Source organism: Ischnura elegans, chromosome 9 (genome assembly GCF_921293095.1).
Source record: "Ischnura elegans chromosome 9, ioIscEleg1.1, whole genome shotgun sequence".
In the NCBI taxonomy this organism is placed as follows: Eukaryota; Metazoa; Arthropoda; class Insecta; order Odonata; family Coenagrionidae; genus Ischnura; species Ischnura elegans.
Genome location: NC_060254.1, coordinates 77384530 through 77403038, shown reverse-complemented (window position 1 = coordinate 77403038; position 18509 = coordinate 77384530). Strand labels below are relative to the sequence as shown.

The 18509-nt window shown below is 43.8% G+C and overlaps 4 protein-coding genes across 4 annotated transcripts; all 4 read left to right on the top strand.

The window, feature by feature from the left end:
• Nucleotides 1-318: 318 nt before the first annotated feature.
• LOC124164965 lies at nt 319-1290 on the top strand. The gene has a single exon (XM_046542203.1). The coding sequence runs from the start codon at nt 319-321 to the stop codon at nt 1288-1290; it is 972 nt and encodes a 323-aa protein (XP_046398159.1).
• Nucleotides 1291-3391: 2101 nt separating this feature from the next.
• LOC124164964 lies at nt 3392-4375 on the top strand. Its single transcript, XM_046542202.1, has one exon. The coding sequence runs from the start codon at nt 3392-3394 to the stop codon at nt 4373-4375; it is 984 nt and encodes a 327-aa protein (XP_046398158.1).
• Nucleotides 4376-13921: 9546 nt separating this feature from the next.
• On the top strand, nt 13922-14893 carry LOC124164963. Its single transcript, XM_046542200.1, has one exon. The coding sequence runs from the start codon at nt 13922-13924 to the stop codon at nt 14891-14893; it is 972 nt and encodes a 323-aa protein (XP_046398156.1).
• Nucleotides 14894-16994: 2101 nt separating this feature from the next.
• On the top strand, nt 16995-17978 carry LOC124164962. The gene has a single exon (XM_046542199.1). The coding sequence runs from the start codon at nt 16995-16997 to the stop codon at nt 17976-17978; it is 984 nt and encodes a 327-aa protein (XP_046398155.1).
• The last annotated feature ends 531 nt before the right edge of the window (nt 17979-18509 follow it).

Below are 18509 nucleotides of genomic sequence, written 5' to 3'. Positions count from 1 at the left end.
AAAAACTGTGGCGCATCGTCCGCCACAATGTAGAGTTGGACCAGTGGATAAGTGTCCGCCTACTAATCGGACGGCGCGCGTTCGAGTCCTGGCGCCGGCCGGTATTTTTTCCTATATCTTTTCAGGAATTCTAGAAGGCTCGAGGAAGATCCGGCGCGGCGTTCCAGAATATTCGCCGCATGTATATAAGCTAGCCATCTGGGCTACCCAAATTCAGTTCTGTATTGTCAAGTCACAATAAACGCCTCTCCGCAGACAACCGAAGAGTGTTATTTAGCGTAGCCATCGCTACAGTGGTGACCCCGACGTGATGCGACCATGGCAGACGCAGATCAACTCGCCAAACTGCAGGCTCAAATCGCGGGACTCCAGCAGCAACTCGCTGCACACCAAACGAACCACAGCCAACAGCTAGCGCTCCTTCAAGAACAGCACCAGCAGGCTCTGCAGCAACAACAGCAGCAAACAACGCTGTCATCGCAGCAAGCCTCACCGTCTCCATCATCCTACGGCGTCGACACTGCTGCCGTCTACCGCGTCACTCCGAAACTGCCTCCTTTCTGGCCAGCACAGCCTGAAATATGGTTCGCCCAAGTCGAAGCACAATTTTCTTTGGCCAACATCACCTCGGACAAGACTAAATACGATTACGTCGTGGGAAACCTAGACCATCGTTTTTCCAGTGAAATAAGCGATCTTATCGTGAATCCTCCGGCCGAGAATCGTTACCTAACGCTGAAAAACCTATTGATACAGCGCGTCTCTCCCTCCGAGGATCAACGGGTGCGGCAACTCCTCACAGCAGAAGAGCTCGGTGATACCAAGCCTTCGCAACTATTACGACGCATGCGGTCTCTCATCAGCACCACCCTTGTGGAGGATTCTTTCCTCCGCACATTATGGTTGCAACGTCTTCCGGCCAACGCTCAAGCCATCCTGCAAACGCAAGTTACTTCAATGCCTCTTGATGAACTTGCAAATATGGCCGACCGCATCGTCGCCGTGGCTCCGCCTCCAACTGCACCCGCCATCCATGCAGTACGCCATACCAACGATGTTTCGTCATTGGCCCAACGGGTTGAGAAACTCTCAAAGCAGCTCGAAGATATACAAGCTCATCTGAAAAAACCTCCGTACTCACGGACTTGGAGCAGATCTCTACCCGCGCCGCGCCCCGCTCAGCCTGAGATGTGTTACTACCATCGCAAATTTGGAGCCGAAGCCAGACGTTGCATCCAGCCATGCACCGCAAATGCAGTGAATCCGGTAAACTCCAACAGCGACTCGTAACGGCGGCTATGAGTCGTTCTATCACAGGCTGCCGCCTCTTCGTCACCGACCGCCTCTCCCAGCGGCGTTTCCTCGTAGACACAGGATCGGATCTCTCAATCTACCCTGTAAAATTATGCACCGAACAACGAACCTGCACTGACTACGAGCTCTCCGCAGCCAATGACAGTAGGATCCGTACTTATGGTACTTTACTTCTACGCCTTCAGTTCGGCCTCCCGCGTGACTTCCTTTGGAGATTCATCGTTGCCGACGTTACTGAGCCAATCATCGGAGCAGATTTCTTAACCCACTTTCAACTCATTCCTAACATGGCCACTGCTCAGCTCATCGACGCAATCACTGGCCATTCTACATCGGGTCATCGAGGTCGAACTTACCAGGACAGCGTGCGCGCTCTGTCGGGCTCTTCATCCTACCACGACCTCCTGGCCGAATTTCCTGATATCACGCGGCCATCAGGGACTCCTCGGGAGATCCACCATCATACCAAGCACCACATACGCCTACAACCTGGACCGCCAATCTACCACCGTGCCCGCCGTCTAGCCCCGGATCGACTCCGAGATGCACAGGCAGAATTCGAGCTACTAGTACGCGAAGGCACTGCTCGTCGCTCACACAGCCCTTACTCCTCACCACTACACATGGTTCGCAAGAAGGATAGTAGCTGGCGACCTTGTGGTGACTACAGGGCTCTCAACGCACGTACGATACCGGACCGCTACCCCGTCCGCCATCTGAAGGATTTCTCCCACGCTCTTCAGGGGTGCAACATCTTCAGTGTTATCGACTGTGCCAAGGCCTTCACTCAAATTCCAATGGCTCCCGAAGACATAGAGAAGACAGCCATAATTACACCCTTCGGCCTTTTTGAATTCCTATTTATGCCATTTGGACTTCGAAATGCCGCCCAAACATGGCAGCGCTTCATCGACGAAGCTCTCGAAGGCCTAAATTTTTGCTTTCCTTACATAGATGACATCTTAGTATTTTCCCGTTCGCAGGAAGAGCACCATCAACACCTGCGGATATTATTTCAGCGCCTTTCTGACTACGGTGTCATCGTCAACTCAGCTAAGTGTGTCCTAGGATCTTCCAAGGTCACATTTCTGGGCTTTCACGTGAGCGCTGACGGATGCTCGCCGTTACCTGACAAGGTAGCTGCTATCAACAACTTCCCTCCACCGAAGACCATAAAGGACCTTCGGAGATTCCTCGGTATGCTGAATTTTTATCGACAGCACATACCACACGCCGCATCCACACAGGCCCCTCTCAATGCTCTACTTCAAGGTCCTGATATCAGGAGCTCCACTCCAATTTTCTGGACACCAGAACTTCAGCAGAGTTTCGATGCCTCTAAAGGCGGACTAGCCAAGGCGGCAACCCTGTCGCATCCAATCGACTCAGCACCTCTGGCTCTTGTCGTCGATGCTAGCCGAACCGCAATCGGCGCTGTCCTACAGCAAAATTTTGGGAACTCTTGGCAGCCACTCGGTTTCTTCTCTCGCAAGCTGACACCTTCCCAGCAGAAGTGGAGCACTTACGACCGCGAACTCTACGCCGCCTACCAAGCAGTGAGGCACTTTCGGCCGATGGTTGAAGCCCGCGATTTCGCCATCTTCACCGATCACAAACCACTCTCTTATGCCTTTGGCCCCAGCAAGAAGAGTAGCGACACCTGCTCACCACGACAATTTAATCACCTGGAATTCATCTCACAATTCACCACGGACGTGAGACACATCTCCGGACTTGACAACGTCGTCGCGGACTGTCTCTCCAGGGTAGAATCCATATCCACACCGTCTCCGATTGACTTCGCCGCTCTCTCTCGCTCCCAAGATGAAGACGAAGAGCTCCAAAGACTACGCCACAGCGGTACGGCTCTTCAACTTCACCGTAGGCCTGTACCCGGAACGAACATTTCACTATGGTGCGACACCTCCATGCCAACCCCACGCCCCTAAGTTACTCCCTCATATCGCCGGCAAATCTTTGACAACATCCACTCCCTTAGTCATCCTGGTGCAAACTCCACCATTAAACTCGTCTCCCGTCGATATGTTTGGCCATCCATGCGAAAGGACTGTCGCGCATGGGCTCGCAGCTGCCTCTCCTGCCAACGTTGCAAGGTGTCTCGTCACATCACAACGCCACTTGGAGACTTCGTTCCGCCAACCAGGCGTTTCGAACACATACATATGGACATCGTGGGACCTCTCCCGTCTTGCTCCGGCTACCGGTACCTCCTCACAATTATCGACCGATTCTCCCGCTGGCCAGTCGCGAACCCCTTGCAGACATCACCGCAGACAGCGTCTCCCGCGCCTTTCTCCTTGGATGGGTTGCTCACTACGGCTGTCCTCAACACATCACCTGCGACCGTGGACGACAGTTTGTGTCATATCTTTTCCAGAGACTTTGCACCACTCTGGGAACAACGCTACATCACACCACGAGCTACCATCCCCAGGCAAACGGACTCGTCGAACGACTACATCGCGTTCTTAAGGCGGCCCTCATGTGCTCTTCTTCCAACTCATGGATGGACGCACTACCCACAGTTCTTCTCGGCCTCCGCACAACTTGGAGAGCCGACCTGCAGACAACACCTGCCGAACTCCTCTTCGGGGAGCAACTGCGTCTTCCCGGGGACTTCTTTGTCGACTCTGCCCAGCATCTGGACTCCCAGGATCTTGTTTCTCAGCTGCGTAACCACATGAGCCAGCTGCGTCCGACCCCTGCGTCACGCCACATCTCATCGCAGCGTGTCTTCATCCACAAGGACTTGGCCACATCCTCCCAGGTCTTTGTCCGCCAAGACGCTTTGCGGCCAGCCCTGCAACCACCTTACGCGGGACCATATCCTGTCCTCAGCCGCGGTGAGAAGACGTATACCCTGTACATCAATGGCAAACCAGCCACTATATCAATCGACCGTCTCAAACCAGCCCATCTTCTTGAGGAGGACCCTCCGCCTACTCCGTCACCAGATACCATCACTCGCTCCGGCCGCGCCGTCCGTCCTCCAGAACGTTTTGTTGCCAACACTCTGTCTCTCCTCCAAGGGGGGGAGTAGTGTGGCGCATCGTCCGCCACAATGTAGAGTTGGACCAGTGGATAAGTGTCCGCCTACTAATCGGACGGCGCGCGTTCGAGTCCTGGCGCCGGCCGGTATTTTTTCCTATATCTTTTCAGGAATTCTAGAAGGTTCGAGGAAGATCCGGCGCGGCGTTCCAGAATAATCGCCGCATGTATATAAGCTAGCCATCTGGGCTACCCAAGTTCAGTTCTGTATTGTCAAGTCACAATAAACGCCTCTCCCCAGACAACCGAAGAGTGTTATTTAGCGTAGCCATCGCTACAAAACGATAGAGCTCCTCCTCTTCTAACTGTATTACCTTGATATTTCCGAACTATCAGGAATAGCGAGATGCTTATATTTGTATATTCTCAATATTTTAATTGGTGATTTTCAATTATTGAAAATATAACTTAATTAATACAAATAACACAATTGGAAACGAAGAATATGTTTTGCGTTCTGTGTAGAATTTTATACACATTGTGAATTTCTTACTAAAATTAGAATCTGCAGTTTCAACGCAAGAAAGACTCGATGACACTCCATCCCCTTGTTACTAATTTAATTTCACAATTTTTCTGCTAATACTTCCTTTCTAGGCAGAAATTCAAGTCTAACAAATACTTTAAAACATTCTATTTTTGGAGAAGTTGCGAGGTATATCTATGTACGTTTATTTGGTGCCAATAATGATATTTCCTTTAAATGAAAAGTGAAGGTTTTCCTAGTTGAAATAATTTTCTTAAAAACAGAAAACTGAAACTTTATGTGAGAAATGTTAAAATTAAATCTGTGGAATTAGAAGAAAAAATAGGAGGAAAAATATAAAGTAGTATGCGTAAGTATTCAAATACGGTCTTTCATGCGTCAAAATGTCTCTACTAATCTTATATAATTTAGGCTCAAATTTAATAAGAGAAGTTTATTTGAATGTAATAAAAGAAAGAAAAAAATTCGTAATTTTTAATAATTATATTTATTTTTATTAATCACTATGAATGTGAATTTTTTATTTGCATAAATATGGTATTTAAAAACATAACCACAAAAACTGTTGTTTATTCTGGCAGTTGAGAGTGATATTTTTGTTTGTATTAGTGATGGTATTTAAAGAAAAGAGGACACAAAAAAACAGTGAACTTTGATACTCAATAAATATTAGTCGGAGGATTAAATCAGCAGGAATAAATCCTCTAACAGCCATAAAACGACAATTAATTAATAAATATATACCAAAATGCAAGCATCTGGCTCAATAAATATATGATATTGAGTGATGCTACATCCATTTTGGATGAATTCACAAAACTTTTGCTAAAAAATCGAATCATAAAATGTGAACTCGCTTATCACGATGCTAACTTCTATATCTAGAGATCGACCGTTCCATACGCAACCCAACGGACGCACTCGGTGGCTTCAAGCTCAGCCGCGAGGATTACTAATTATTAACTTTTGCATTAAAATAATATAAATAGAGAGTAAGTAAATTAAATTTCCTTAATAATATGAAATATCCACAATGATTGCCCAATGAAATACTAATGCCTAATGCAACTCATTACCTTACGGCACAACAATCACTAAAACGTTGCTACGGAAACTTCAGTTCATTGGAAGCCTGAAAAGGTATCGAAGCGAACGTGATCGTTAGAGAACGCGACAATTTCTCTGCTTTTGCTCACTTAAGAGTGCCACAGACTGTCGTCTACGGAGTTATTAAGTGTTTTGAAGACTTCTTTTCGATTTTGGTATCGAGTGTTCGTGACCATTGCCCGGAAAATATATTGAAAGCGTTGATCGCAAGATGGGTGCCCTCTGTGAGTATGAATTTCATTTTTTCAACCCTATGAAAGTTAAATTTGCTAATATTATGCGCACATGTGTTTCTTAAGTTAAGCATATGGCAAAATATACTGCCGTTAAGACATAAAGGTACCGATAATTATAAAGCCATTACGTACGGAGCTCTAAAAAGTCAAAAAGCATTTTTTCACATTAACGATATATATTGAACTGTTTCATGTACATGTTATTGAGTAGAGAACTTTGCAGTTCAATTTTAAGTTACAATGCCAAATTTAGTAACTTCATGGTAATTAAATACTATTAAATATTTAAAAGAAAAAGATATAAACCTAAAAAAAGGAAGAATTTAATTGTCACCGTTCCTAATAAGCATTTACTGATTAAGTTATTATGTTTTTTTTTTTTAATTGAGGACTAAAAATGAATAAATAGAGCAATATCTATGCCTTAAAAGAGGAAAATATTACCTTTAGTATCCTAAAGATGCATTTAGCAATAAAAAGTAAAAAATGCATGTAGTGAGTGTTGACCAAATGTCGGCAAGTAAATTACGGTTCAGCTCGTTTCGATCAATTCATCGAAACCAATCAATTTCATTTATTTTCACAGTCAATTAATATGGAAAGAGGATGATGATCTGAAGTGAAAATAGTTCATCACACTTTGCGACAATCATTCTGATGGAAAAACTAATGATAATATTTGGTAATTCATAACACGATAATGAGTGACTCAGATCGCGGAGTATAAAGATATAAAAAAAAAACAGATTCATCTTAACATTAGTTCCATTTTTATTTATCCACCCCTCAATTTTAATTCATAAATATTGTCTACGCTAATCTCTATTCCAAATTATTTCAAATCATCATCTTTCTGAGTGAGCATTTTTATTTTTGTGAATTTGCCGAAATTCTGAGTTTTCGTTGAGCCACGCTCTCAAAAAATCCTATGGGCCAATTCAAATGTCTGCTATTGTTAAAACTATTGGAAAATAAATCATTCGTCAGAATTTAAGATCTGGGAGATGCCATGCGAAAAATAATTCGGCATAATTATAGAAACTAATGGCTGGTGATCTCAAAGAACAAACTCCGTGAAATTAAGACAGCAACATCCGAGTGGCAGACCTCCGTGGAAATCATATTAGCAAGTTTGAGGGTAAGTCATTGAAGCCAAACCACTTCATACCATTTCACGGAAGATGATATTCAGCCCGATCCGCGAAGATTACGATTTTCCACTTACAGTGCGACATTTCCTGTCAGACTAGGAAATATACCGCGTCTATATACGCCAATTTCCATTCCGCTAAGCAGTTCTTAATAGCATAATAATCATTGATGTATTTTGGTGAATGCATATGAGTAATATTAATTTAGAAGGATGGATGAATTCAAGTTCAATTAATAAATTTCAGCATAAAGTGTCGCATGATATACCATTGAAATTAAATTAAAGCTAATTAAAACTCAATTAAAAAAAGAGTCGGATGAAATGCTTCTTTCACTATTTCTATAACCTACTTGAGAAAAGTAGCTGATGTGCTAGGAGACGATCCCGAACATGTCTCTCAACTCATCACATATTTACGGCCAGCTGACCATATTAATAAAATTATAATTAATGCTTCTTTTAATTTAACCCATCGTATTTTAAGACCGGCTCCTTTATAAGTAATATTCTTTAACTTTTCTCCTGTCAGCTTTCTCCATATTAGCATTAATAATAGTATTTATTCTCGTTTCAAGAATGGCCTTGATTGTCAATGCACTCTACAAATATAATACCACTACTTTGTCAGGAAAAAGTTGAGGCTTAACACGACTGCTCAAATGTTGGGTCGAAATGGGAAACTCATAGGAATCTTAACAATTTCCTTCTCATTTCAGGCGGCTGTTTTAGGAGGAACAAGGTGGAGGAGAAGACGGAAATTTTCGACATATACATCAATCAAAATTCGCTTCGTTATTCTACCGATTCCGAAATAGCAATACTGCCAGACCTTCAATTTGAACCCCCGGAACATCATGTTGACCCCTACACCCACACTCCTTTGGCCGATCAATGGGATTTACTATTGGATCAAAATTTTATGTTACATGATTTCGAGCCGGAAATTTCGGACACCACGCCATCACCCCTATCAAGTAGAACTCATCCACCATCTGAAAATTCCGAGTATCAAGCAACCATTCCGGACGATGACAAATTATCTGTATCAACCCTACCACCTTCCCCCAACATTGAAACGATGCTCTTTGATCTGGGGGAGAAGAAACTGTTCCGTTACTGGATACATTTCGAAATTACCAGTTCAGGTAAAAAATTTGTTTAAAAATATCGTACATCCTTTTTAATGAATGAGCCAATATACATTTCTTTCGTCAACCGAATTCCATTAGCATCAGGCTCATTGTACTAGATTAACTAAATAAACGGTAAGCCAAAAGTACGTTGTTCCATTCTCGACGCAGGGGAGTTTTTTCTCATGGAAATTCTTGCATTTGTTATCACTGTGCACGCAGCATATTATGAAATAGCGGTGAATTCTTCTCGGGTTTCCACCGACGATTCCGCTGCCGACGATAGAATCCTTTTCTATCGTCATCGGTCCTGATGACGATAGAAAAGGATTCTATCGAAACGTCGGCAGCGATGGAGATGGAGCTCACCCGGATGGAAACCCGAGAAGAATTCACCGCCATCATACGCCGGGAAAAAGTGAAATCTTACATATTATGAAATATTTTGAATTTTAATTATTTTATTATTAGGAGAGAGTGAATTCAAATATTAACTTATATTGCTTGAAATAATTCTCTATTAGTAACGTTGTGCATAAACGTAAAAATGCTTTTGATTGCAATGAATGAATAACTCATAATTATCATAATTTTTTTTAACTCAACCTAAATCCACCTTGCTTGCGACTACTTTAAATGATAAAATCTCGGTAAATAACTTGCACTAACTTATGTAACATTTTTTCATATCTACTCAGAAATGTTTTATAAATAATTCATGGTGTTACATTCTTCAACCATTTTGTAGAGTTATAATTTCATTTTTTTAGATCACAGTAAGTGTGAAATAATTACCGTATGAAAATACTCTATAAATGATTTATGACATAGCAGAAATGAATTAAGGTCCAAGAATTTATGGTAAAAGTAATTTAATGAAATGGCAGCGAAGTAAACTAAATTATAGCAAACACATTTTAACATCTAATAGCAACTTACGCATAGATGAGCAATTTTTCCATCAATGGCCTAGCACTTTCTAACAAGTTTCTCTATTTTCAGTGAAATCATCATGAAGATAATTTGAAGTCCGGGTCTATCCTAAATTTTTTGTACCAATGTTACTTTCCAAATGTATCCGAATTATTGATTGTAATACAAAATATATTTTCAACAATTTCTCTGGATATATTTTTTTATAATAATTTTATGGAATTGCAAACATAGAGAATAATAATGAACAATCAAGATCTTTGCAAAGTCCTAAAAACTAAATTATAGACTGAAATATTGTAATTATTAGGCATGAAAAGAATAACTTGTTTAATTTAGAAATTAAAATATAAAAATTGGGAAAATTTAGACTCATAATATGTTCCCTTTGATGTTTGGCGACTTTGGAAAAAGATATAGATGTGAATCGGTCACTGAACCGACGAGTATCTTTAATTTTTATATCTGACTAGCTGACCCGGCGAACTTCGTACCGCCTAACAATCAATGAACTTACAGTTTACTTACACCATTTATAAATCAAGAGCGGCTGTATCGTTTTTAATCATGTTTAATTTATTGTAATAAAATAAGGATACAAATTCAATAAAACTACGTAAATGAGTACAAAAATTGCTTGTCAGAAAGACATTTTCTTTATTGAATCTACATGGGGTGGATCGGAGCACGTTTACGCGGATTTTTTTCAACAAATTTTCTTACGTTTTGGCTTAAGAAACTTTGGGCATTGTGGTTTAATAAAACAGTTTATGAAATAAAAATTATACGCATTCAGTTGTTGGCTATTTGCGTTATTAGCTGTAAAAAAATGTTTTTAGGTCCAAGTCTGTTGCATACACTTGGCCCTTTCAGAGGGAAGGTTGACACAACCCCAGACCGACGCTTGACTGATGCTCAAAATCGTGCAAGAAAAGCCCCTATGAAGCAGCATTCGCAATAAATGACTTAAGGCACGCCAGTTATAGTATCTCTATTTGGAAAAAATGCACTGCGTAAACGTACTGCATGCGTAAACGCACCACGGTGAGCCCTACACATTCGGGTTTAATGTCTTGCGTCAACCACCTTCTGATAAACAACAGTTTTTGTTTTGTATCAGGCGCAAGATGAAGCGGATGAAGCTAAATAAATATAGCGAAGCAAAGCAGTGACGCAGCGAGGGGAGGCTATCGGGGATAACCCCCCCCCCAAGAGCTTAGAGAATTTTTTTATGAAAGATTTTGTTATTAATATTAGGGGGACGGATGACTAACAAACAAAACATATTTAACTATTCACACAGCCGCAAAACCCACTATTTTGAACCATTTATCTTAAAAAATGTCTTGGGGAAGTGCCCCCACACTTCCCGCTTACCTTAGCGAGTTTTCTATAACCTACAGACCCGTGGTATTAGCTGCGCCCAAAACCCCCTATCCTAGCTACGCACTTGAAGCGAAGGAAGAAATACAGAGGATGGTTTATCGACTCGTGAACATAGCACGCTAAATTGACCATGAGAAAATCATGGGTTTTCATTAGCACATGATCACAAACAACATAAAAACTGAAAGAATGACCATGCGATTTTTTAATCGTTATCACGAATGCATAACGGATTTGAAATTGGATACGTTTAAGCTCAAAAGAGCATACGAGTTGAGATCATGGAATCTACGGAATGAGGACTTCCTAACCTTTGAATTTTCCTTTGAGTAAAGTTGCGTGAATCACATTCATCACCAATTTTTTAATGATCACACACGTTCCGTTGGATAGTTATGGTTGGTTTAGGCATCGAAAGATCATGAGCACAGAAACTACATTTTTCTGTAAATCGTGCCTTGGTAAGCCAGGTACGTCCAAGGACTTAAAATATTCAGATAGATAGTTGGTGATTTCGTCTTCGTTTGTTACACATATAAAAGATTCGAATCCATGCAGAGTACGAACTATTTGAATTTACCTCGTTTTAGTCATCCACATCTTCGTTCTTGCTCGCTAAATCAACCATCTTTGATTCGGAACACGGACATTACCGTTTGTCAACAATTGCTTGGAGATTTGTTTACAAACACGCTAGTGAAGTGTCAACTCGAGCTGGGCCACGGCTGGGCTTACAATCAGCTCGAATTAAATTTAAAAAATTTAATTTCAATTTAATTAATATTTTGAATATATTTAGTAATTAAAATGTTATATTTTTACTAAATTCAGTTATTAAAGTGGTAAAAACAAAACAAATTATTTAGTTTGTAGTTTTGACCGACTTAACAATTGTTGTGTTACTATAACTCCTAAAAGCATGTCCATATGAAAGAGATGAATTTTTTGTGTGAAATTATCCTTTTTTTAATGGCCTTTATGTTAACCCCGCCTGAGACGAATCCAAAGAACCAAATTTCATTGAAATCGGTGCAGCCGTTCTCGAGTTATAAGTATTCTAACTAACACGATTTTCGACTTTCTTTTATATATATAGATATAGTCGTCCACAATGACATAAAATTCAGTATTACGCGGAAAATATTAGTCAATTGAATGGTAAATGCGTTGTACTTTCATAAAAATGTATGTAATTTCTTTCAGCATGAATAGTCTTTTAGGAATCTTCACAGTTCATCAAGAAGGGTTTTAGCTATTGTTTTTTGTGATTATAATCTTAGAGAAAGGGAATAGCAGTCAATCGTGTTTGACAAATTATAGTTCCAGCGTACGTCATATCTGATCAAGTCAAATGGACTCCCAGAAGACATCGAATGCCTGAGAAGTACACGAAAGTTGACTACGAAAAATTTAGGACTTTCTTGCCCCGGTCCTAATTGACCGACTTTATAGATTGTCAATAGATAAAGTAATAGATATCTTAAGTTCTCCATGAAAATTAATGCTATTTTTTACCGAGAAAGCAGTTGTAGCTTCAGCTATCGACCAATGAAAACATAAATACCGCAAGCCTCAAGTTAAACGTGACGCGAACAATCTCACGAAATAACTAACCAATGCCTACTCATAAAGGTAAGAATTGTGCTCCGCTTGTTTCACCGAACTGTCTGAAAGAATATTTGAAATATGCGTATAGAAATTTGAAATCTGTCATCATTAAAGCCCACCGAAAAGTATTCGTTCTCTGAAAAAATTTAATTCAATAGGCAAAGAATTATATGGTGGCCGAATTTATGATACACCAGTGCAATTTCTCCTTTTAATTTATCTTCTAATTATGACTATACTTTGAATATTCCCATGTTCTGCTCTAAGATACTTTGAAAGGGGTTACGACTACGAATAAAACGAAGATGTTAAGGACAAGTAATCATCTTTGTTGGTATATTCTCTTAGATTTTGTAATCATAATTTCGTCTTTAGTAGTTCTCATCAATCATCATTCTGATCAAGTCATTTAGCAAGTGTTTTGCAGGGCATATGAGGAAAGAACATTAATGGATAAAATAAATGAAATAATAGGTAACTGGCTAGGACATGTGATGAGAGGTAATGGCATTTTGAAGCTAGGACATGTGATGAGAGGTAATGGCATTTTGAAGGTAGCTTTGGAGGGAACGAAGGAGAAACAGATGAAGACGAAGGAGAAGGCTTAAATTCCTTGAAAATGTATACGTGGGAACATTTCAAAGAAATGGCCGGCACACAGGAAAAATGTAGACAGCGTTGGGACAAGGGAACTTCCGACAGACCACTACTATTCTTTCCAACTTTTAGCTTATGGCCTAGGGAATCGGATACATCTTCATGAGTTTGCGTGAAGTCCTCTCGATATCATCACCTGTATATTTCGTTGTATATACTACTGACATTTCAACTGACCACGAGTTCATTTTTATCAAGAAGAATGGATAAGTTCTCCTGAAGAGAAAACGTTTAGATGTATCTACAAACGGATACAACAATCAAATTTCTTATTTCTGGGCGGAAACATCTGGGTAATTCGAATGAACATAAGAATTTCTACATTTTTTTATTTCCTTTAAAATGAGATTCCTCTCATTGGAGGTTTTATAAAACCGTGTCTTGACTCAAATTATTATTTTACTAATATAATATATTAGTAAAATAATAATTATATTTTAATAATATAATCTGGTAAATAATTTTAATGGACATAACGCGTATGATGTTTGTAGTGCGTGTAATCCAATTTTAAAGAAAACAAAAAAACTGTGGCGCATCGTCCGCCACAATGTAGAGTTGGACCAGTGGATAAGTGTCCGCCTACTAATCGGACGGCGCGCGTTCGAGTCCTGGCGCCGGCCGGTATTTTTTCCTATATCTTTTCAGGAATTCTAGAAGGCTCGAGGAAGATCCGGCGCGGCGTTCCAGAATATTCGCCGCATGTATATAAGCTAGCCATCTGGGCTACCCAAATTCAGTTCTGTATTGTCAAGTCACAATAAACGCCTCTCCGCAGACAACCGAAGAGTGTTATTTAGCGTAGCCATCGCTACAGTGGTGACCCCGACGTGATGCGACCATGGCAGACGCAGATCAACTCGCCAAACTGCAGGCTCAAATCGCGGGACTCCAGCAGCAACTCGCTGCACACCAAACGAACCACAGCCAACAGCTAGCGCTCCTTCAAGAACAGCACCAGCAGGCTCTGCAGCAACAACAGCAGCAAACAACGCTGTCATCGCAGCAAGCCTCACCGTCTCCATCATCCTACGGCGTCGACACTGCTGCCGTCTACCGCGTCACTCCGAAACTGCCTCCTTTCTGGCCAGCACAGCCTGAAATATGGTTCGCCCAAGTCGAAGCACAATTTTCTTTGGCCAACATCACCTCGGACAAGACTAAATACGATTACGTCGTGGGAAACCTAGACCATCGTTTTTCCAGTGAAATAAGCGATCTTATCGTGAATCCTCCGGCCGAGAATCGTTACCTAACGCTGAAAAACCTATTGATACAGCGCGTCTCTCCCTCCGAGGATCAACGGGTGCGGCAACTCCTCACAGCAGAAGAGCTCGGTGATACCAAGCCTTCGCAACTATTACGACGCATGCGGTCTCTCATCAGCACCACCCTTGTGGAGGATTCTTTCCTCCGCACATTATGGTTGCAACGTCTTCCGGCCAACGCTCAAGCCATCCTGCAAACGCAAGTTACTTCAATGCCTCTTGATGAACTTGCAAATATGGCCGACCGCATCGTCGCCGTGGCTCCGCCTCCAACTGCACCCGCCATCCATGCAGTACGCCATACCAACGATGTTTCGTCATTGGCCCAACGGGTTGAGAAACTCTCAAAGCAGCTCGAAGATATACAAGCTCATCTGAAAAAACCTCCGTACTCACGGACTTGGAGCAGATCTCTACCCGCGCCGCGCCCCGCTCAGCCTGAGATGTGTTACTACCATCGCAAATTTGGAGCCGAAGCCAGACGTTGCATCCAGCCATGCACCGCAAATGCAGTGAATCCGGTAAACTCCAACAGCGACTCGTAACGGCGGCTATGAGTCGTTCTATCACAGGCTGCCGCCTCTTCGTCACCGACCGCCTCTCCCAGCGGCGTTTCCTCGTAGACACAGGATCGGATCTCTCAATCTACCCTGTAAAATTATGCACCGAACAACGAACCTGCACTGACTACGAGCTCTCCGCAGCCAATGACAGTAGGATCCGTACTTATGGTACTTTACTTCTACGCCTTCAGTTCGGCCTCCCGCGTGACTTCCTTTGGAGATTCATCGTTGCCGACGTTACTGAGCCAATCATCGGAGCAGATTTCTTAACCCACTTTCAACTCATTCCTAACATGGCCACTGCTCAGCTCATCGACGCAATCACTGGCCATTCTACATCGGGTCATCGAGGTCGAACTTACCAGGACAGCGTGCGCGCTCTGTCGGGCTCTTCATCCTACCACGACCTCCTGGCCGAATTTCCTGATATCACGCGGCCATCAGGGACTCCTCGGGAGATCCACCATCATACCAAGCACCACATACGCCTACAACCTGGACCGCCAATCTACCACCGTGCCCGCCGTCTAGCCCCGGATCGACTCCGAGATGCACAGGCAGAATTCGAGCTACTAGTACGCGAAGGCACTGCTCGTCGCTCACACAGCCCTTACTCCTCACCACTACACATGGTTCGCAAGAAGGATAGTAGCTGGCGACCTTGTGGTGACTACAGGGCTCTCAACGCACGTACGATACCGGACCGCTACCCCGTCCGCCATCTGAAGGATTTCTCCCACGCTCTTCAGGGGTGCAACATCTTCAGTGTTATCGACTGTGCCAAGGCCTTCACTCAAATTCCAATGGCTCCCGAAGACATAGAGAAGACAGCCATAATTACACCCTTCGGCCTTTTTGAATTCCTATTTATGCCATTTGGACTTCGAAATGCCGCCCAAACATGGCAGCGCTTCATCGACGAAGCTCTCGAAGGCCTAAATTTTTGCTTTCCTTACATAGATGACATCTTAGTATTTTCCCGTTCGCAGGAAGAGCACCATCAACACCTGCGGATATTATTTCAGCGCCTTTCTGACTACGGTGTCATCGTCAACTCAGCTAAGTGTGTCCTAGGATCTTCCAAGGTCACATTTCTGGGCTTTCACGTGAGCGCTGACGGATGCTCGCCGTTACCTGACAAGGTAGCTGCTATCAACAACTTCCCTCCACCGAAGACCATAAAGGACCTTCGGAGATTCCTCGGTATGCTGAATTTTTATCGACAGCACATACCACACGCCGCATCCACACAGGCCCCTCTCAATGCTCTACTTCAAGGTCCTGATATCAGGAGCTCCACTCCAATTTTCTGGACACCAGAACTTCAGCAGAGTTTCGATGCCTCTAAAGGCGGACTAGCCAAGGCGGCAACCCTGTCGCATCCAATCGACTCAGCACCTCTGGCTCTTGTCGTCGATGCTAGCCGAACCGCAATCGGCGCTGTCCTACAGCAAAATTTTGGGAACTCTTGGCAGCCACTCGGTTTCTTCTCTCGCAAGCTGACACCTTCCCAGCAGAAGTGGAGCACTTACGACCGCGAACTCTACGCCGCCTACCAAGCAGTGAGGCACTTTCGGCCGATGGTTGAAGCCCGCGATTTCGCCATCTTCACCGATCACAAACCACTCTCTTATGCCTTTGGCCCCAGCAAGAAGAGTAGCGACACCTGCTCACCACGACAATTTAATCACCTGGAATTCATCTCACAATTCACCACGGACGTGAGACACATCTCCGGACTTGACAACGTCGTCGCGGACTGTCTCTCCAGGGTAGAATCCATATCCACACCGTCTCCGATTGACTTCGCCGCTCTCTCTCGCTCCCAAGATGAAGACGAAGAGCTCCAAAGACTACGCCACAGCGGTACGGCTCTTCAACTTCACCGTAGGCCTGTACCCGGAACGAACATTTCACTATGGTGCGACACCTCCATGCCAACCCCACGCCCCTAAGTTACTCCCTCATATCGCCGGCAAATCTTTGACAACATCCACTCCCTTAGTCATCCTGGTGCAAACTCCACCATTAAACTCGTCTCCCGTCGATATGTTTGGCCATCCATGCGAAAGGACTGTCGCGCATGGGCTCGCAGCTGCCTCTCCTGCCAACGTTGCAAGGTGTCTCGTCACATCACAACGCCACTTGGAGACTTCGTTCCGCCAACCAGGCGTTTCGAACACATACATATGGACATCGTGGGACCTCTCCCGTCTTGCTCCGGCTACCGGTACCTCCTCACAATTATCGACCGATTCTCCCGCTGGCCAGTCGCGAACCCCTTGCAGACATCACCGCAGACAGCGTCTCCCGCGCCTTTCTCCTTGGATGGGTTGCTCACTACGGCTGTCCTCAACACATCACCTGCGACCGTGGACGACAGTTTGTGTCATATCTTTTCCAGAGACTTTGCACCACTCTGGGAACAACGCTACATCACACCACGAGCTACCATCCCCAGGCAAACGGACTCGTCGAACGACTACATCGCGTTCTTAAGGCGGCCCTCATGTGCTCTTCTTCCAACTCATGGATGGACGCACTACCCACAGTTCTTCTCGGCCTCCGCACAACTTGGAGAGCCGACCTGCAGACAACACCTGCCGAACTCCTCTTCGGGGAGCAACTGCGTCTTCCCGGGGACTTCTTTGTCGACTCTGCCCAGCATCTGGACTCCCAGGATCTTGTTTCTCAGCTGCGTAACCACATGAGCCAGCTGCGTCCGACCCCTGCGTCACGCCACATCTCATCGCAGCGTGTCTTCATCCACAAGGACTTGGCCACATCCTCCCAGGTCTTTGTCCGCCAAGACGCTTTGCGGCCAGCCCTGCAACCACCTTACGCGGGACCATATCCTGTCCTCAGCCGCGGTGAGAAGACGTATACCCTGTACATCAATGGCAAACCAGCCACTATATCAATCGACCGTCTCAAACCAGCCCATCTTCTTGAGGAGGACCCTCCGCCTACTCCGTCACCAGATACCATCACTCGCTCCGGCCGCGCCGTCCGTCCTCCAGAACGTTTTGTTGCCAACACTCTGTCTCTCCTCCAAGGGGGGGAGTAGTGTGGCGCATCGTCCGCCACAATGTAGAGTTGGACCAGTGGATAAGTGTCCGCCTACTAATCGGACGGCGCGCGTTCGAGTCCTGGCGCCGGCCGGTATTTTTTCCTATATCTTTTCAGGAATTCTAGAAGGTTCGAGGAAGATCCGGCGCGGCGTTCCAGAATAATCGCCGCATGTATATAAGCTAGCCATCTGGGCTACCCAAGTTCAGTTCTGTATTGTCAAGTCACAATAAACGCCTCTCCCCAGACAACCGAAGAGTGTTATTTAGCGTAGCCATCGCTACAAAACGATAGAGCTCCTCCTCTTCTAACTGTATTACCTTGATATTTCCGAACTATCAGGAATAGCGAGATGCTTATATTTGTATATTCTCAATATTTTAATTGGTGATTTTCAATTATTGAAAATATAACTTAATTAATACAAATAACACAATTGGAAACGAAGAATATGTTTTGCGTTCTGTGTAGAATTTTATACACATTGTGAATTTCTTACTAAAATTAGAATCTGCAGTTTCAACGCAAG